The sequence below is a fragment of the Serinus canaria genome, chromosome 2, assembly GCF_022539315.1.
Source record: "Serinus canaria isolate serCan28SL12 chromosome 2, serCan2020, whole genome shotgun sequence".
Taxonomy (NCBI): Eukaryota; Metazoa; Chordata; class Aves; order Passeriformes; family Fringillidae; genus Serinus; species Serinus canaria.
In genome coordinates this window covers 119,119,704-119,141,684 of record NC_066315.1, presented here as the reverse complement: position 1 = coordinate 119,141,684, position 21,981 = coordinate 119,119,704, and the positions used below count along the sequence as shown (strand labels likewise).

At 38.3% G+C, this 21,981-nt stretch overlaps 1 protein-coding gene across 1 annotated transcript in view; it reads left to right on the top strand.

The window, feature by feature from the left end:
- EYA1 (EYA transcriptional coactivator and phosphatase 1) overlaps positions 1-21,981 on the top strand; it is a 145,310-nt gene that overhangs the window by 100,402 nt on the left and 22,927 nt on the right. Inside the window, exons 11-12 of the mRNA XM_050970882.1 lie at positions 677-760; positions 6,714-6,803. Coding sequence (XP_050826839.1) covers positions 677-760; positions 6,714-6,803 — 174 coding nt within the window. The remainder of the gene's footprint in view (positions 1-676; positions 761-6,713; positions 6,804-21,981) is intronic.

Below are 21,981 nucleotides of genomic sequence, written 5' to 3'. Positions count from 1 at the left end.
ACACTTTATTTTTCATTAAGTTATCATTTTGTGTGTGGTCAGAGGACAAATTTAAAACACATATTTTCCATTGTCTCTAAGCAAAAGAATTATTTACTGATGCCATAAATTTTATGCACACATCATCCAAGCTTATAGTTTTTGTTCTTCAGATGACTAAAATGCATTAAAATTAACATAAGTTAAGGGAAATAAAGTGCTTAGCAGCAATCTGCTTTGTTTTGTTTTTAGAGGTAATTTTCAAGGGCACTTACATGAATTTTTGTAAGACTTTTGTTTTGTAAGACTTGTGGAAACACAGAATTCCAACCCAGAAGATTTAATTTTCAGATGCTTCTCTTTGTTTATTTCAGTTTCTATCTCACATCAAGCTTCAAAAATTGCATTTCACAGTTTCATTTTCTGTGTATATTTGACTATACTATAATTCTATTCCAGTAGAAGGATTTGATATAATAGCAATAGTAGTAAAAAGCTAACAGATTGTATTACCCTACCCTGGGAAAAAAACCCCAACCTGTTGGTTTTGAAAATAAATGGTAGGGAAGCTATGGTTTTAACTGCTACCATATCAGTACAATTTTCCCATATTTGTGCTTACTGATTCAAATTTTAACTTTCCATTTCAAGTATTAGCTTCCCAAAGGAACACATTGATTTGATTCTCTTTTTACAGAGAGTATTCATTTGGGATTTGGATGAGACAATCATCATTTTCCATTCCTTGCTTACAGGGTCCTATGCTAACAGATATGGAAGGGTAAGTGTCAAGAAACTGATGGAAATGTTCAGTAATATTTGTTGGTTTGTGGTTGATACATCAGGAATACCAGAACATTAGTTGATTTTTAGAGGCAAACTGGTACTGGCCTTACAAGACAAAAAAATATCAAGCCATTTCACATGTCCATGCTTTGCAGCTGCTCAGCTCTTGTATTCAGTACATATTTAAATAATGTTGGGATACTTGATACTTGGGATACTCAAAGTTTGACCACTTGAGGTTTGGTTTGTAGATACAGGTAGTCTGAAACCTGTTGATATCATCAAAATCTGCAAAGATCTGCATCCCCTCAGAGAGTTCCAGGAATGATTGCTATGATGGATTGGCTGTGCTCTGTATTGAGAGGGAAAGAGGAAGAATGCTTTTGGACATGGCCAGATTAGTCTAAAATTTTTTACCTTTGATTTTTTAAAAAATCTAAATATTGACTGATGTTTTCAAAAGTCTGCTTATGAGTCAAATCTTTATATTATGCACAGTCTATAAATCATAACTGAACTGATGAATATGCCTACAGACAGCAAATTTCCTTGGTAATTCCCAGATGATTTTAGGTGAATAAGAACAGTTTATGAAAGGAATGTCCTTATGAGATCAGACTTCTTTTTGTCAGGATTGTATTTGAAAACTAACAGCTTGTGCTAAAATTTGTTATAGCCTTTTATGTTCACCTCCTGTGAGTTATAACTGGAATGTGATTTTTTGTTAATCTCAAAAATTTCTACATGTAAAGTACAACTACATAGTTTTGTCTGGCTTCATGGAATGCCTCTGTCTTCTTATAAAGCTTCTATTTAGCACTAAAAGGTTTTCCCCTACACCCAGATGAGTGAAGGGCAAAGCTACCTCCAGTTCAGTCTGTGCCTGGGTCAGGTTCTGAGTTTCTCTCAATACTTTTTTGCACTATACAAACCTAAAGCAATACTACTTTGCATTCTTTCTTGCTTTTTCAGGTAAGGTTTGTTTGTAGAAATGTTTACTGTAACAAACAGTGTACCTGTTTGAGGAGTATAATTAGGTTTTTTCATTATATGTCAGAAAAGCAAGTTAATTCAGCAGCCTTGGTTTCCTAGGTGTTGTTAGTTTATATTTAGTTAATTCAGCAGCCTTGGTTTCCTAGGTGTTGTTAGTTTATATTTAGATAGTGAAAAGAAACTAGAACTCAAATGTTTCAACAATTATTGTGTGGGTATGTATGGACAAAAGCACTATAGAAGAGTATTAAATATTTACCAAAAGTTATTTTCCATTTTTCAAACGAAAACCAGCTTTTGTGTGGTATTCCAAAATCTATGACAATTTAGTTCAGAATGAGGAAAACAAATCCCAGTGCTCAGAAAAAAGCTCAGTGGGAACAGAGACTCACCACTGGCTTTTGGCCAGCAGAGTAGCTCTGGAAAAGCCTAATTAATTAGTCACTGCCATAGAAGTACTAATGTGAGCATATTTTTTCCATTTGTTGCTAGTTCCCTGTAGTGGATTCATTAATTGGGATGTGAACATAAACACGTTATTGCTGGATGGTTGAAGCTGAGGAAAGTGGCTGGGATTCAGTTGCAAAGAGATAAAAATATGTGTGCTGCAAGGAGAGGGCTGACTCCTGGTTGCAGCTCCATCACTGCTGGCACTGTTTACATAAGATGCAGCTTTTGCCCAGCTGGCTCTGGTTTCATGGCATCTGACACACTGTTCCTGCCTTGCTAAATGACACCCAACTGTTGATGTAGAGAGGAATGATGGCATTGCTGCTTAATCTTTGGATAAATACAAAATCTTTTTGGTGAGGGGTAGCAACATGCCTGTCAGTGATTCTCAGATGATGTCATGGAACTGTGCCATTCTGGTTTTGTTTTCTTAAGGTTTCATTCAAATCAGAGTTTCTCTTGGGCTATTGACAGCTTCAGACAACAGTTAGTAATTTCCAAGGATGTTAGAGAGACAGTGTCAAATGTTCAAGGCAAACATGCTAAAACATGAGAATTTTAGGGTTTATTTGTGGCAGCAGAAGTTGCATGTTTTTAAAAGACTGTTTGCCTGTGATTAATGGCTTTTAAAATCAGAAATCCAGACCATAAGTTAATCTGAAAAAAAAGAAAGTTGAGGGGAATTATTGTTCCTTTCACTTGTATTCTTGTTTATGAGCAACCCAACATCATGTTCTCTTATAAATCTGCACTATGGTGAAGGCTAGAAATGCCCTTTTAAAAAATTAAATCTAGGGTGATCACATAATCATTAAAATACAAAAGCTGGATCTTCAAACAAACACAAATGTCCTAATTAAATAATAGGGGATTTGGCAACTTGGCATTCAGCTCTTTTCATAATGCCTGAGTGAGTTTCATGGTGAATGACTATGAATGATGTTTGGCCTTGCTGCTGAAGGGATTGATTTTCTTTGCCTAATTCTCTCCCTCATTCTTCCTAACTTCTTCCTTGTGCCACCTTTTTCTGTACCTTCTTACTTTTGCATCTGTTTTTATCACCTGCTCTCCTTTAGCTGCTATTGTGCTCTATTTTCCTCCTGCTTTTTTCCTTCAGTTTTGTTGTAACATAACAACAACTTTATTTTTCAGTTTATGCAGTCATGGCAAAAATCACTCCATAAAGCACTACATTTTTATTTAAGGATTATTTGAATTTAGTGAATTTAGTGGAAATGTATGAAACTCTAAGAATATGTCTTTCCAGACAAAAACCAAAACATTTCCTGTTGCTTTTGGATGTTTTTAACTATGTACAGAGAGAGATGTATTGATCAAATATAAAGCTACCAGTTAGTTTAATTGACATCAGGGCTGATTCCATTTTGGCATTTGGAAAAAGTTTTATCCCTTTAAGATCTTGGAGCAGGTGAAAATACATCCCAGCATTGGCACAGAATACTATGCTCTTTACATACATTTCCATCCCCAGTGAAAGCAGGTTTTAAAGGAATTTTCCTTTAATTGATAAGCTATTTTATTGTGGTTTAATATACTTTAGAGATAGAGAAAAACAAAGCCTGGTTTCACTTAACCCTTCATTTGTGACCTGTAGGCTTAAGTGGAAAATAAGCCTGGTACCCAAAGTGAACTTTCCTGTTTTTCAGCTTCTTGTTTCTCCACAAAACAAAGAAATCAAGTAGGTAGAATTTAGAAATGACATACAGGCAATGTTTTGGCTCCAATGCCAGTATTCAAAACAAAAGGCCTACTTAAGCAGTTTGACATTGGTATTTCTTTTCTTTAGTTGAACTGTACCTCCCTTAGAGATTTGTACCTGATTTTGACCATACCTGAAAAGACACTGAGTGAACCTGCAAATCCCAGGCAACAAGAAGAGATTGTTGGCTTTCCTACTCATTGTGTGACACCTCACAATAATTAGTTAGCAATTAGTGGCTTAAAATTGCAAAAGAAGGTTGGGTATGGGATTATTTTTTTAAAACCTTGTTCTAGCCTTGTCTTTTTTTAAAGTTTACAGCCCCCACTCTAATGTCTGATGGCAGAGTTTGATATACTATGATGCTTTAAACCAAGGTTCTTGTGCTTTTCATTAGAGCAGTTGCAAGTTTGTGACTACACAGATATTTAAAATGCTAATGCAGATGTTTTTGCTTCTGCTAAATATGTAACTACCAAGAGCCACAGTTCAACATAGTTTTTGTGTTAAGTAGAACTTCCTATATAAAAAGATTGTGTTTAAACTAGGAGTTAAGCTTTCTTTGAAAAGCAATCCATTTAGTTTGTGTTATTTAATCTGACACTTTCAGTAGGTGCCAACGAGTTTCTTATATTTTTTTCTGCCTATTTAATTTAACCAATAAATGACATTATTTTAGTATTTCTTGGAGAAAACCATTCTGTTTTATTTCTGCCATGTAAAAATACCTTGGAGTAAAATGGGTAGAAAGCTTTACAAAAAGCCCTTTTTACAGACTCAGAAATGTGATAAAAATGTTCAATAATAAAAAAAGCAAGTTGTGTACACTGAAATGTAAGATATATATTTGCAGCCATTAGTTTAAAATTAGTCAATTGGGTTCACAATCAATATCATGCTCTGTTGCCCATTTATTCTGCTTTTAAAAATGATGTTCCTATTTAGGGATGGATATCAGAATGGAATTATTTCTACCTTGTTGCATTAGTAGTTGATACTCAAGATCAGCTAGTGATCTTCATTTGCATCTTAGACCTTTAGCCCATCTAATTCCTTTAAGAACTACAGCAGAGGCTCCTGTGAGGTGTCTTCTGTTACTGCTCAGGCACAACAAAAACCTTTGTCTGTTTAAAAAAAAAGAATAAGCCCGATGAACTGTGTAGGATGATGAGGTGCTAACTGGGCACAAAGATGAGCAGAAATGTCAAAGGGAAAAAAGCCTCAGACCTAGCTAGAGAGAAAATACTACCTGCTTTCCACCTCACATGGCTACAGAAGTAAAGCAGATGAAAGCACAGGTCTACAAATGGAGCAATATTAAAACAGAGAGACAGAATACTTTTCATATTTCAAAGTGTTTCCATTTGAACTAAGAAGCCAAATATTCCTTTTTTTTTTTTTTTTTTTTTTTTTTGGCTGTACCAGTTTAAATAAAAGACTTCTTTTTAAGGGCAAAGTTCATCAAAATAGCATGATGCAATTTTTTCCCCCATTTCTAAGGGCTATTTTATTTTATTTTAAAAAACTTACTCTTAATGGATGTGAGTTCAAGAATAGATGTTTTTTCTGCTCAGTGTAGCTTTGCTTTGAAATTTCAAAAATTCTTTTTCTGGCTAGCAGTTTTTGGGTTTTGGCATTTCCAGAAGGCAAACAGGCTGCCAAATCACCATTCTTTTCCAGCCCTCCACTACTGACGCATTTTGCCTTTTTAACCAGTAGTTACAGAAAAATGTTTGAAAGTTCAGAGATCATGTTGAAGCATCTATTAATTTGATTTAGAGGCGGAAAAAGAAACTAAGGACTGCATCTTTTGCTTTTTAACTGTGACTTGTCATCAAGTTTAGAATACTAGCTTATTTTAACTAAAATATGGGTTGCCACTTCTTCAGTTCTATTTAAAATATAATTCCTACCAAACTAACATTATTAATAGAGGCTGTTATGGGATAATATAACATGCTCTTTCAAACTCATGCTCCTGTGCTCTTGGATAGACTTGGCATTATAAATGAGAAACTCTATATCAAATGTATATATTAGGCTCTCTTTTCGATTTTTCAGATTGAAAATATATAAAACACCAAAAAAATCAAAACAAGACAAACATCTGTAATGCATTTGGTAACCACAATGCTGAACATGCTTTTTGAGTTTATTAGCTCAGTAAGGAGTAAGTTGTTACGGTAATTTCTGTAGAGAAGTTAAAGTGTGTTATGTATTAATAACAAACAATAGTTTTGTTCACTCTGCATGGGTGGGCCAAACTGGAAACATAATTAAAGCTTTTTTGACAATCAAGGAGTGGTTTTAAATATAATTACCATTTGCAAATAAAACATCAATAGTTCTTTGCTTTAAAGTCAGTAGGTATTCCCAGGACTGAATCCTGTCATTTGTGACCAGTTTATTTTGAGTAACAATAGAATTATCATACCCCTGCTTGATCATAAAACTTGTGAACAGTTGTAGAATCTGGAGAAGTTTTATGTGAAATGGATTTGCCCTTTCTGCACAGAGAGCAAACAGCCAGTGCCAGGGATACATGAGGGGGAACACAGAAGTCCCACTGCAAAATCAAGGAGTCAGTTGAGTTTAGGTCATATTTTTGAGTGTTACTGGGAAGTGTTGTGGTACAGGGTAAGACAGTTACTGAATTGACACTGACAAAGCAGATGTTGCATTTGATACAAGTAGAATGTTATGAAGAGCTGTTCCTCCACTTTGTATTTGGGTATGTGTGTTAAGCACAGTATTGATGGTGCACTTGCTTGATTTCTTCTTTAAGGACCCTCCCACTTCTGTGTCCCTTGGACTCCGAATGGAAGAGATGATTTTCAATTTGGCGGACACACATCTGTTCTTTAACGATTTAGAAGTAAGTGTTCATTCTTTTAAAATACACAGAGATGATCTAATATTTAATATTTGTCTGGTTTTCTGTGTTGTTAGATGCTTTGACAATTATTTTCAGAGTTTCAATACAGAAATGCTTAGAAAATAGCTATATCATTTAGTCATTAGGATATATCATAATATCTACACTAAATGTCTGAACTGGCCTTCAAAGGTTGCTACAGTTTAAATGGCAGAGTTTTGTCCTCACATGTTTTAGCAGTTATGATGGCAGTAGACAAGTTTCAGAAGTGGATACACCAAAGGAGCCTGTAAACATAGACAATTCAACAGTCTGAACAGGCCATTAAATATTAAACTCCAGCTTCTATAAACAGTGGATGGCTGGGTGCAGATTTCTTGCTCACATCCCACGGTGGCCAAGTGTTACCTTAGCCCCAAGGGACATCATAAATGTTGGATGGGCTGTCTGTGGGCTGTTCCTGGGGCTGCTGTGCCTGCAGCAGGCACGGGGTGTTCTGTGCCAGGGTGCCTCTGCCTGCAGCGAGGAGCTGCTGCCTTGCCAAGGACTTTTTTAGCCTACACAGCCTATGGTTTGGCAATGCTTGGGAGATCCTTCCAAAGCTGTCCAAACTGCTGAAAGAGACTGTCACTGTAATGCCTGGCTGTTTCATCTTAAAAGGGAAAAAAGCAATTTCTGATCACATTTTAATAACGCAAAAACATGAAAACAGTCAGATTTCTTTCCCATCATAGTGAAGACAGCTGTTTATTTAAAATCCAGCTGTTAAGCAAGCTTGTGGTGGGGCTGCCAACACACATTAATCATCAAGTTGTTGTTTTGCTAGATTTTAGAATAGTGTGTTATTCCAGACAGCAAAAGAATCTAAAAGATTCAAATGCAACTTTTGCTGATCAAAGTTAATTGGCAGCAATTGGCCTTTAAATATTTCCTGATGTTTCCCTTTTCAAAATCAAGCAAAATACACCTTATTCAATAGATGAGCCAAAATAATTTGAAAAATGCCAGTGTGTGATAGACCTCAAATGTGGTTTGTCCAACATCTGTCCTATATTTTGATTTCTTTTCATCTAAAAAGAAACCACTCTCAGATGATTTGGCATCTTAGAACGTAATGAAATTATTGAACATGCTTTTTTTTCTTCCATTCCTTAGAGTGTTTATTTTTATACTCAGAGTAAAATAGCTGGTTTCTTTACATTTTAAAGTAGCATTTTCTTCCATTAAGGTAGCTGTATTTAAAGATATGATTGTTTTGGATAGAAGAAACACCAATAAATTGCATGTATAAGACTTATTTTTCAGATTTATCTAAAAATATAACAATGCTAGTTATTTTCCAGCTCTGTTTCTGATTATATTTCATTTTAACCAGAGCAGAATGAAAATCTTTCTGTATTTAAGTATATTTAATAAAGTTCAGTATGTTTTCATTTGCTATGCAGAGCCAGATATGTTACTACTTCATACAGGATTGTCAACCTCACTGACTTTAAGGGAAGTTAATCAATCACATCTTAGGGCTGGTAGATTATCTTCTGCTAATAGACATGTTGCAGCCTTAACAATACAGCACAGTAGTTCATTCACTCAAGAGCTTTGAAGCTGTGTATGAGAAAACAGCTGCTGGTTCATGGAGGCAGAGGAGCTCACTGCTAAGTCTGATTTTTTGCCTTTCCATCATAACGAGCCAGTTTATGTTGTGTCCAAACTGAAGTGTAATAGTTGGTGTCTGTGCCCTGGCCTGCCTTCCTCATACACAGAGGCACCCAGGAGTGAGCAGCTGTGTGCATGTCCTTGTACACCAGCCCTAACCCTTATGGCTGGGGAGCACAAGCTCCAGTCTGAGGGATCATGCCCTGTCCAAGGGGTGAAGAGCACGTTCAGTGTGCATAGACAAGCCTTCAGAGCACACAGTGAAAGGGTGTAAGGGAGCCTGTACTTTGTGGGAAGCAGCGTGTAAGGACTAGCCCTCACAGACTGGAGGTTTCAGTTCACCAGCAGTGACACAGTTTTTTGAATATGTCACAGAAATGTGGTGTTCTTGAAGGAGCATGTCCTCCTGGAGCCACAGTTTGTCATTCTTGTGAGCATCACCATTATCTAGCAGGGCCTGCCAGTTTCCCAAGGGCTGTGACCTCAGGGCAGATTCCTCACATCCAACTCAGAAACTCAAAAGTCCTTGCATGGTGGTTTGGAAGTTCAGGCTGCTCACAGCCTGTCAGGCTTTCAGCAAAACTGTGGACAATTTGGTTTGGATATGCCTCAGACTTAAAGCATCCATTCTCACTGATGAAGAACTGCGTCTGAAAGATCTAGCTCGGGTCTAATCTTTCCAGTTCATCAGCACAAACATCTGGGCTGTTGGGATTGAAAACATTTGTAGGCACCTTTGCCTGTGAGCTGCAGAGCTTGGGTATCCTTGCCCAGAAGTAGTATGAAGAACAGCAAAACTGGATTTGGAACATATCTTACCCAAAAAGTAGATGTGTGTCTTTGAGCCTGAGCTTAATTCAAAGTGGGAACCTGAAAGCTGATGCCCTCTGTCTCACCCAGGCTCAGAGGGAGCCCTTCTTGGCACATAGAGAGGCAGCTTTTAAAGGCAGGCAATCATCTGTCATAGCTTTGGCCTATGATGTACATTTTTCCAAATACCACAAGTTAATGTTTTTAAATAAAAAAAAAATCTTCTTTCATCCAACACATTCCAGAAAACTCTATAATCAGAATAGCTCTCTTATTATCCAACTGAAAATACTTTTTCGTCTTATAAAATGCTGAAGTCTGATCGAACATTTTGAATGCAAAGGGCAGAATTGCAGCAGTGATCACTGAAGCACAGTTTAATTTAAGTGGCTTTTCAAAGCACAGCCTGGAGATCTAGTAATGTTATTAAGTTAAATTCTAAACTTTGTCAGTCAATTTTTAGTCTGTATAAAGTGAACCAATGCCAATGTGTATCAGTTGAATTTAGTAGGGGGCACAGCCAGGTAAATGGATAATCTATTTTTATGAATGTTGTTCTTTATGTAATAATAATAGTAATGATAATAATAGTAATATTTGTAATTGAAAATTTCAAACTCATTGAAAAAATTCAGTCAGATCTCTCTATCTCATTCTGAAGTCAGTATTCTCTTTCTGGATGGGTGAACTACAGTTAGATTTGCACCCTTGTACTAGTTCTTATTTTATTGCTTTGAAAAAAAATAAAATAAATTCCTTATTTCCTTCACTTTGCACAGATTTATTTGGAGCAATTAATTCCAAAGTGATGTAATAGCAAATAATTTCTGATCTTTAGGAATATTCCTTAAACAGCATGTTAAAAGGGTATGACAAGATTTTTAACATACTGAAAAGAAAAATATTAATGCTTACTTATGCATAATTTGATTTAAGTACCATAATAAACAGTATTTTCATGCATTAGCAGTAATTTCATAATGAAATGATAGAAGTGTACTAGGCTAAGCAGTAGAAGATACTGCATTGTTCTAAAAATTTACATTCCAAAATCTGTATTTGGGCTTCTGAACAAGAGGGTTTGGTTTTCAGTATTGAAGATTTTATTTAAAAGTCTCATATTCTCTGTTTTATAGTTGAATTTTAATTGTGTGCAAGAGGGAATAACTACATTGACGTAGTGCCCTCAAGAGAACCAGTTATCTCATCAGAAAAAAATGTTTGATTTTGCATGCTGATTATGTTGTGATAGGGCTAAGAAGGTATAAGATTTTAAAGGTCTATATGGAGCAATTATACATATTATTTATTTTAGGAGGTATGCTCCGGTGTTTTAGGGAAACGAGCAACTTGATGATAGGACTGAGACGTGACATCCACTGAGGTGATCAGCTCTGGTGCAGGTGTGTTCTACAGTAGAGCAGAGCAGGGCAGCGTGGCTCACAGGGGGTTCCTCAGCCAGGGAAGCCCCAGGGGAGCACAGAGACCCACCAGGAGCTGGCTGCTCTCATGAGAGTGGCTTACTCTCCTGGCATGTGCGAGGCCAGGAGTAGTGGTGGCTAATCCCTCTTCCCAAAGCAGGCAGCCCTAGTGAGCACTGTGGCCAGGAGCACGTGGCCAGGGCAGGCAGACAGGTCCTGGTGTGGCTGTTTGCTCAGCAGGGTGTGCAGGGAAGGTGACAACTCAGAGTGGGGACATCCACCAGTCAAGTGCAGACACGTGAAGTCTGCCAGCAACCAAGCACCTTTCTGTAGCCATCTGCAAAAGGCAGGGGCACTCATCCCACCTGACTCCCAGGTCAGAATGGTGGGCTCTCATCTGAGGGCAAAGGCTGCAGCTCTCATGGGGGATCTGTCCTGACAGTGGCCAATGCCTCCATGTGGACAGGGCTGCTGAAGGACAAGATTGCAGCTCAGAGCTCAGACTGCAGAAAGTGAATAGAGGCTTCTCCCAGGGCAGAAACCCTAAGGGATTCCGGAGTTTAAGTAGTTTTTTTCATCAGTTGTCCCAGACATAAAAAAGGAATTTGAAAGGGCGAGTCAAATCTGGCAAATGGACAAATCTGTCAGAGAAGAAGAGCATCTTCAGTCATAGGCTTGAGGAAGAGCTTAAATTGGAGGACTGCAGGAGGAGAGAAACCTCAATCCATCCCACTCTTACCCATCTGATACCTGTGGCACCCATAGGTTCCCACAGTCTGGAGTGGGATCACAGTTCAGCAAAATAGCAACTGAAGAACAGCACAAAGGAATTCCAGCCACTCCAGCCAGTAAGTTGGCTTCATCAGAGGCCCATCTTGAATGCTTCTATGCAAACACACACAACCTGGGGAGTAAACAAGGTGAGATAGAGGCATGTGCATGCCTGCAGGTCTATGATCTTATTGGCATCACAGAGACTGGTGGGATGACTCTTGTGACTGGAGTGTTGGAATGAAAATAGACAAGATGTTAAGGAAGGACAGGCAGGGGAGATAAGGACAGCCTGTAACCCTCTGTGTCAGTGGATGTCAATGCTGGAGAGCATGCAGCACTGCCTGGAGATAGGTAAGGAGCTGACTGGGAGCTTATGAGTCAGGAATACAGGGAGAGCAGGGAACAGGTGACATTAAGTGGGGGTCTGCTACAGACCTCCTAACCAGGAAGATTGAGTTGGTGAGGCTCTGTATAGACAGGAACAGCCTCACATTTGCAATTTGTGGTCCTCATGGTGAGCTTCAGCCGCCCAAATATCTCTTGGAGGTACAATACAGTGGGCCATAAGCAATCCAGGAGGTTCTATAATGTGTTGGTGATGACTTCCTTCTGCAAGTGATGGAGAAAACAAGGAGAGGCACTATGCTGGACCTTGTTCTCACCAACAAGGAAGAACTGGTGGGGAATGTGAAGCTCAAAGATTGACTGCAATGACCATGAAATGGTGGATTTTAAGAGACTTGGGGCAGCAAGGAGGGTGCACAGAAGCTCACAATCCTGCACTTTGGAGGAAGGACTTTGGCCTCTTCAGCCATCTGCATCTGGGGTGAATCCAGGTAAATCTGGGTGCATTCTATATTGGGTAAATCTGGAGGAGACTGGATTGAGAGCAGTCCTGGGTGGAAGGACTTGGAGGTGTTCATTGACAAGGAGCTAAACATGACCTGGCAATGTGTGTTTGCAGCCCAGAAAGCCATTTGTGTCCTGGGCTGTATCAAAAGCATGACCAGCAGGTTGAGGAGGTGATTGTTCCCCTCTGCTCTGCTCTCCTGAGATCCCAGCTGGAGTACTGTGTCCAGCTCTGGAGCCCCAGCTAAAGAAGGGTGTAGAGTGAGTCCAGAGGGGGCCACAGAGGTGATGGGAGGATTGGAGTATCTCTCATATGAAGAAAGGCTGAGAGAGTTGGAGTTATTCAGCCTGGAGAAGAGAAGGTTCCATGAAAACCTTATTGTGGCCTTCCATAGAGGGGAGAGGCAGAGAGGGATTTTTACAAGGTGTCATGTAGTGACAGGACAAGGGTGGATGGCTTTAAACTGAAAGAGGGTAGGTTTGGATTAGGTATTAGGTAGAAATTCTTTAGTGTGAGGTTGGTGAGATGCTGGAATAGATTGCCCAGGGAAGCTGTGGTTGCTCCATCCGTGGAAGGGTGCAAGGCCAGGTTGGATGCAGCTTTGAGCAATCTGATCTAGTGGAAGGTGTCTCTGCCCATGTCAGGGGGCTTGGAACTGAATGATCTTTAAGGTCCCTTCCAACCAAAACCATTTTGTGATTCTATCTGCATCTTTAAAGATTCTTTTATACTGATACTTTTAAATGTTTATTCTTTTTTTTGGGATATCAGGTGCATATGATATGTTAGGTATCAGGTGCAACGAGGAATGTTAAAGTTATTACTAGGTATTGGTGGCTGTGAATTGTTAGGACCATTTTATTTGAAAAAGTTTATTCAGTTCTTTGTAAACTTTGTTCTAAAATGACACCATCTCATTAGATCTATTCCTTTAGAGGTGTATACTGAAGTTGAATATATCACTTATTAAGTCTTTTCTTGTCTAATCTTACCTAAAATTTAGAATACTTTTTGTTTTGTTTTGTTGAATTCTATTGAAGTAATTAAAAAATCAAAAGCAAATTAATTTGTAGTTTTATTTCATTTTTTTTTCTTTTAGGACTTTAATTTCTGTTTGTTCATTTCACTTTTTTTGGTGTAGGCTTTCATGGGAAGGTTCAAAATAAGAATCTAATGATATTATAAAAAATCAATTTTTCCCACCTTTGACAAATATATAGATGCGTGGTCATGATTAGCATTAATTTTTCTGCCATTTGTGAAGGATATATAATGCACACCCATGGGTTCACAATTCACTTCTGTTTGTGGAGTCTATGCAAAATGATGATATGTGTATGGGAGTAGTTCATAATGAATGGCAGTGTGGTATGAGTTTTCAGGCTACATTAGTTGATATGGCATTCCCTGATCTTTTATCACTAAGAGAAATATAAGGTACTACTGTCAAGCAGTAACTTTGTTTTTTTGGGAAAAAAAAATTAGAATGGTCAGTTATATTCTAAAAATTTAAGGATGATGACCTTGATTAATTTCTTCTGAGATTGTTACTTAAAATCCACTTGGTGTTCCACATCTAATATGTTTGTGATAAAAATTCAGAGCACAATCTCTTCTGTATGTCAAAAAGAGCTGCATAACTGCTATGACATCAAGAATGGGGTGTTACTTCACTTTCATGAACTTTTAAGGCACCTCATTAGCACATTACTGTGCATGGACCCCTCTGGAAAGCTGCCTGTGTTGGAGCTGCACATGATTTCGAGGAGATGCACCTCCGTCATTAACCACAGCTGGCTGGACCATCAGCCCAGGGCAGGCAGTGGCCGAGGTGCTCCCATCCCAGCCTGGCTACCAGGCAGCACCTTCACTCCTCTGTCCTGCCCACCTGCCACCTCCAAGGTTAGCCAGTCCTCAGGCACCCAGGAGCAGGACAAGAGCAGCCCATTTCTCTGCCTGCTCACTCCACTAAATAAAGTTAGAGTAATACAGAGACATTTTACAAATCCTGCATTTTACACATATGGGAGCATTTCCAGCTTTAATGAAGCATTGAGATGCTGTCTTCCACAGATGCATATTCTCACAGTTTAAAGCAGAGAATAAACAGCATTTATGTCCTTGCACTGTCATTCCCTGTGTTTGCTTTGTAAACCTCCTTCCTCCACCCACAGGGCAATAAATACTTCCAGGACTCCTACAAGTCTGTAACTGCTAGCTTGAATTTACTCAGATCTAGAAGTTGATAGGGAGAGATTAACAATCAGATTTTTTAAATGAAAACTGCTTTAGGTGGATTGTTTCTTGTATAATTTACTATGTGGAAGTTCTGCTCTTGTTTGTGGCACCCAGCCATTTGACTGTGAGTTTTTATCAACTCTCCCTCCTATTCCTTTTCAAGCTCAAGGCAGTGTGAAGGACAACTTTTTTACTTGAAATGTGATGGAGATGTCTGACACCCAGCAGTATGCTGAGCCCTTCTGTTCCCTAAAGGACCATAAAGGACCTCTAAGGCCCACATTGCAAGGCAGACTCCCGTGTCACTAGAGCAGATGGGGATACACTCTGCACTAACACCTGGCCCTACAGGGATTTCCAAGATGGGAGATCATTGTCAGAGCCCAGGGATAAGAAAGGGAACAATTAATACCCAGGACAGCATCCATAAAGCCTGATCATGGAGCAAAGCTCCTTGAACATTAGTTTCTCTTTGGCCTTTGCCTTCCATTCTTACAGGTGAATCCTGGCTGCCTCCCTGCTGCTGGAAGCAAATGTACCCTATAAATCACTTCTGGCACTCAAGGAGACCTTTTTTCATGACAGGGACATATATCCTCTTTTCATCAGCCTGAAAATTTCTCCTTTGTAGGTATCAGTAACACCACAGGAGACTAAGTGACTTTCCTCACAGGTCCTTCAGTGGCCGTGCACACAGCTATGTCCCCAGTGTACCACGCAGTGCCCTGTAGGAATGCCTTTGAAGCAATACAGCCATATGTTCTGTTTCTTTAATCTGAAGGAGAAAGGGAAATCATTTCCCCTCAGACCTGGGTCTTAATACGCCACAGACTCTGACTGGTAACTTTTAGCACAGTAGCACTCCAAAGGATGATTTAGGATCCTGGGCATTATGATAATTCACATTATTGAATTCATTACTGCGTTCAGCAGGCTTACTGTATGCAGGTTATTGCACATCTCAAAGAACCATGACCACTGTAGGGCAAAATGCTCTTCTTTCTGAAAGCATTTTAGCACATCTGGTCCTAGATTCAAATAATCTAACAAATGAAGTGCTTGGATGCAAGCCAGCTCTTAAGTGCAGACTTTGAGCAAGCTCCAAAGCAACTTGGGAGAGCAGGTTGGCCACTATTAGCAGTGTAGAAGTCCATCATTTATTCTTCCACACCTTGTAGAAATGTCATGGAGCCAGCTTTGGACAGCCATGACAGGTATGGCGTTGCCTGGGTTTACAGAGATCCACGATCAATGATAGGACTTGGGGGAGCTGCAGTCAGACCAAGGAAGTGCAGAAGGAGGAATGTGAAACACCATTACCAGAGAGATAAGCTTTCTCAACTTCTCCACAAAATAAAAGTCAGATCAAGGTCATTTTGTGTCTAAAGCTGTACCCCAAGCCCTGAACACTGACAGGGTGAGCCTTTGTGGGCAGTAGGTTCTAATCACTTGTCTGGAGCATATTTTACAAACATATTTATGTAGGTGACATGACACGAAGTCTGTGCTTGTGGTTGCCAATACTTTGAAGTTCCTCATCACTGTGCCTTAGTCTTCTTATCATGGTGATGACAAAGATGATATTTACAGATACAAGAATCATAATTCTGTCATAAAGTACTCAAGAGAGAAAAGCAGCAGTTGAGTCTGGTGATTATAGCAGTTGTTATTGAGTACAATTGTAGCTGGCTTTCTAACAAAGCTTCAGGTTGGTCTCTTTAACATATTAGTCCTCAGGAACATACTGGCACAACTTCTCTCTCTATTGACACAATTAGGAAATATGTGCATTCAAACAAGGGAAAAGAAAAAAAAGTACCAAAAAATTGCAAATAGTCAGCCAAGAAAGCTTTCCAGTTTTCCGTTGTATTTAATTTCTTTTCTATTGTTGGAGGGGTTTTTGTTTCTTTTTGTTTGTTTTGTTTTGTTTTTAATTATTTCTGTAAGTTGTACTTGTTCCAGTTTGAGTTATTCATACATTTCAGGTAAGGTCTGATTAAGGCCACAGGTTAAAAAACACCCCAACATTTAGAGCAGAAGGGCATCAGTCATCACTAGTCATGGCAGTGTTTCAGGTGTGTGTACTTGGGAGCTAGCAGCTAGTTAGAATTCCATGTGGTCAGCTGGTACCAGAGCTTCTGTTTGGGATACCTGGATTTTGCTGTAGTATAAAGCAGCTAAAGACTAGGCAGGCATGCTTTGTGAAGAAATACAGGGACATGCAAATTGCCCAGTGCAGTATAGAGGAGTCACAGAATGGTTTAGTTTGGAAGGAGCCTTTAACAATCATCTAGTCCAACCCCACTGTCATGGTCAGGGACATCTTCTACTAGACCAGGTTGCTCAAACGCCCATCCAACTTCCAGCAATCCACATCCACAACTTCTCTGGGCAATTTGTTCAAGTGCCTCACCACTCTCACAGGAAGGAATTTCTTCCATGTAACTATCTGAATCTGTCCTCTTTCCTACCCCTTATTCCTTGTCCTATGGTAAAAAGTCTGTCCCCATCTTTCTTCTAAATCCACTTTATATTTTGAAAAGCCACAGTTGGGTCATCCCAGAGCCTTCTTTTCTCCATGCTAAACAACCCCAGCTCTTTCAGGCTGACTCACAGCCTGCCTCTCTTTCCTGTGCTGAGACCCCCTGAGCTGGAAGCAGTTCTCTATGTGGGATCTCACCAGGGCAGAGAAGGGGAAAATCACCTCTCTCAACCTGCTCTTCAGGCCTCTTTTGGTGTAACACTGTGTACTGCTGGCTTTCTGAGGTGCAGGTTACATCCAGGGGTTTTTATCCACTCAATCCCTAAGTCTTAACAGGGCTACTCTCTCTCAATTCACCACCCAGCCTGTACTGATGTGGGTGATTGTCCCAGTCCAGCTGCAGCACCTTGCACTTTATTGCATGTCATGAAGCTCATACTAGCCCACTCCTCAGACCTGTCAATGTCCCTCTGGATGGCATCCTACTTGTCAGTAGAATACATGCTAGCTCAAAAAAGTTTGTAGTAGGCAGCACAGTAACGTTTCATGGTATGAGACCCATCTCCAAGATGGTACACTAAAAGTAACTTCTATCAAAATGTCAAAACATGTTTTGTCCACATATTTTCCCCAATTAGGTATTCAAAAGTATTCCTTCCAGTGGCAGAACTAACATTCTTGTCCCTTTCCCAGGAAAAAAATACCAAATGCTGGCATGCTTTCCCGGTAGCAATTGTACCTCCCCATTACAGCTATGTTCTGCAGAGTCTGAAATATCAGATTTAGGATCAGCTAGGTCAGGAGATAGTGTGCTGAAGGACAGTGGTAAGGCACCTGGAAGCCATTGCAATACCTGTATGAAAGCTGTGTATAGACAGAGCCGGTACTGGAATGCCAGATCCACCCTACAAATGTCAGCTTCAGTTGCAGAGGAAAGCCCAGTGCTGGGCTGCAGAGGCAGGCTCTGAAAGGCGTGTGGAGATTGCTACGTAATGAAGGACATGAGACATCATTTAGAAAACTCTCTTACAGCCAGTAATGAAACAATAAAGTTGTTTGAAAAAGCCTAACACTTGATGGAAAAGAGGAGATGCAAAACTGACCACAAGAAATGTAACAGATTGAGAACTTTGCAACCATTAGCAGACTTCAAAACACTGTCTTATGTTATGTTGCTGACACATAAAAATGCCCTTAATGAATTTTTATTTCTGAGAGGTTGCAAAGTTGCTGATGTGTGCCACAGAGCTTTTCTACAATGCAAATCATTCCCTAAGCACTAATACGATACACTGCTTGATGGTTCATCATATTAGATCCAAAACTAGGTAATAATGTGGTTCATCCTGAAGGCCCCTTAGTGCCAGAATTGTCACTTCAGATTTGAATAAGTTCATTTTATTAATTGAATTATCTGAAACAATAGAGCAGTAATGTCAAATAAATTAATAAATTGTTGATGCTAACAGTAAAAGCAGTTAATGTACTAATTATGGTATTATTTTCCTTTTATTCTTGTGTAGAGAGGCTTCATTTTGGCTTTTAATATTTCATGGAACTGATGTGAACAGCTTTTTTTTAACATTTTATTTAAATAGTATAAATGTGATAACACTGAACAAAATTCTATCTACTTTTATAGGCATCAAGACTTACTCATAGCACTAAGTATTCCATTATTATTTTGCAATCAAAAAAGTTTTATAAATTAAAATAACATTCCTGAACAGTAGATTTGGTGTTTTGGTCTCTGATTAAGCTGACAGATGTGTAAAATCTCATGTAGCCAGTGAAGTCCCTGGTGCAGCTGCAAGTGCTAAAGAGTGTGAGTTATTCCAGCTAAGATCAACATTAATTTACACTCAAATATCTTTCCCAGCCTGCCCTTTCTATTCACGTAATGCAGTTATTTTGTGCTGATTCCACTACTTTGTGGAAAACTATTTTTTTCTCATTGGACTCTTCCAATACAAAAACCCAGAAGGCAAACTGAAGAGAGCATAATAGTCAACCTTTAGAAAAAAAAAATTTCCTGATTGATATAGGAACCATTTTAAAATCTCATATTTGAATTATTCAGGTTGATTTTTTGAGTGGAATAGTCTCTGAAAATTGCGCAAAGTAATTATTTTAGGAAAGCTAGGTGAAACTAAGTGTCATCCTTACAAGCTATTGTGCAGGGTAAGAGTACATTAGCCAATCCTCACATAAGTACAAAGATTTGAAACCACATCTTAAGCATCTTAGCAATATGCATGGTAGGTGGTTTCTATCAATCTTGTCAGCCTAGGTTTAAATTTGGCATGGATTTACAAAGTTGTTTACAAGTTGTTTGATATCATGAAAGCCCTTTGTGCTGGTGTGGTTATGTGTGAGTGCTATGACTGAAGTTAAAATGTTAAGAAAATATGCATACATATGAATTTAAACAGATCTGTGCAGGGGTTTTAGGTTGTTTTGTTTGTTTGTTTGTTTGTTTTGGGTTTTTGGTAGCAATTATATTAAAATGTTTCCACTGGGAAAAAAATTAAGAAGTTTCTTTCATTCATTTTCTTTTAAAAGCACGAAAAGAGTGCTTGAAGTTGGTTCCCAAAATGTTTGAGTTTCAGTGTCTCAGGAGATTTCTACTGTTTCAGTGTGGTTACAATAAGGCCTCTATCTGAATTTCATCCAGTTCAATGGTCTAATGAAACTGTAAAGAAAGGGGGAGAGAATTATTTCCTTTACTCATTGCAGTATCACTTCTATTTTTCTGTGGTTTAAAGTCAGATTTGGCTGTTGTTAATTGCATTTATAAAATTTTTCTTTAGATACATTCAAGAGGCTGGGTGATCCTATAGTAGTCTAAAACTACCCTAAAGTGTGTGGTTAAAGCATGAGGCTTTAAAGAGGACTTTAAAAAATTGTAGACAAAAAGTTTAACAAAAGAAACAATGAAGTATTGAAGGAATGGAGCATTGATTTTATTTTTTGGGGTTTTCCAAGATCTTTGTCCAGTCAGAACAAGGTAGCCCAGGCGTTATGTGAAGGTTTGCTGTGGCACTGTGCAGGCAGGAGATGAGAGCTCTCGCGCGTTCACTGACAGCAGGAGCAGACTGCTGAGTACTGGCTCAGCTGAAACGCTGCCACGAGAAAGATCAGCTTTATCTGAGCAAATGATACTTTCTGAACTGTAGAAAATCCCTTCACTCAGTGGAAAGATCTCATCTTTTTCTTCTGCATATTTGTATAATTCACACTGTGAATGTGAAGTATGGATACTCGGGGGAATCACTGCTTCCCTAGCACTGTTGGGCAAGGGGGAGAGACAGTTGTAGCAGCAGTAAGAACAAGAGAGAGACAGTTTCTAGGAATTTTATTTGACTTTGAAAAGTTTAAAAATACAAATATTTAAATTCATTTTTTGGAACAAAATGCATATATTTTTCCCAAAGGTGTGTTCACAAGTCCAAAACTCCCGTTATTGCCTTGGTCAAATGAATAAACCATAAATCAAGCTGTGGTTACCTACAAACAAGGATTTACAAGCAGAACAAGATAGACAGTGAAAACATACACCACATTTTTTTCTTTGGTTCCATCAGTTTAATAAATTCAGACAGAAATTTGAATGCAAGCAATACAACCTCTGACTCCCAAACTGTCAAGAGGATTAACTAAGAGAAGTAAAGTCTCTTTCCTGAATCTAACCTCCATTAGTTTGGTATTTAACACAGCAAATATAATGACTAGCAGAAGTATCTTCCACAAAAAAAAAATCATAAAGCAAGCAGGTTTTATTTCTAATTTTTTAATTATATTGCAAATTCATAAAACTTTCTTTACCATAGGAGGGTGGAAAAAACCAAAAAAGTTTTGTATGGATGTTTTTTTACTTTATAATCAAAACCACACTCAAATGGTATGTAATATTTCATGTATTGGGAAAGAGTATCTAATTTTTAATACAACTATGTATACTGAGAAAAAAACCTATATACTACTTGAATAATTCAAATTTAGTCTTTTAAAAAATTATTATTTAAATTTTACCTAAATGAAGTACTGTGAAAAAAAAGTAATTTTAAAACCTTGCTAACACCAGAAAAGCTTTTACAATGAAATTAAATAGCAGTGTGGTAATATAGGTTTTATGTATGAACTGCATGTGGTCATGCAAAGGGTTAAGTTGTGTGATTTCAGGATAAAAGGTTTCCTGAGTTGACTATTATTCCTATGGTCTGCCAACAACTTTGCAATAAATGGAATGATTTTTATGGGAATGTGGTTATTCACAGCAAGACTACAGTTGGTGTCAGTATGAAAAATTCTTCTTTAGTAGATTCTCTCAGCAGGAATAACTGATCTGAAAGAAAGGCAAAAAGTAGCTACAGAGAACTCTGGCTGGTGTTGGTGACAAATTATGTTTACAAAATGATGTGGTAACCCATAGAAAAGGAAGAAATCAGAACAACAGTAAATCAGAGTATTGCTTCTCTAAGTGCTGCTGTTCCAAAACAAGTAACCTGTGATTCTGAGTATTGTTTAATAGCTCATTTCTTTTGACCATAAAGCAAGTGAGAATTCGAGGCTTTCAGTTGCAGGGGTGTGAAAAAATGCCTCAGAAATCAGCCAAAGTCCATGGCAGAACATGAAATATGGGTAAATATGAATTAAAATAATTCAGGAGAAAGGAAAAAAATGGCTGTATTAGAATTTAACATAATTTTATAATTATTTACTTTATTCATGTTTTTTGCAAATTATATTATTTCCTGTATCACTTGTCTATTTTTTACCTATTTATGGTTTTTGAAATGATACTATTAGAAGAAAATTGTGATGGATAATACATTAAAATATTGATGAACTTAGTACTAGCAGTTATCCCATTTACATTTGGTTTGTGATGAGCTTTCAGAATGCTGGAAAGATTAACCCACAGATTAAGTCGGCAGCACCACCAGT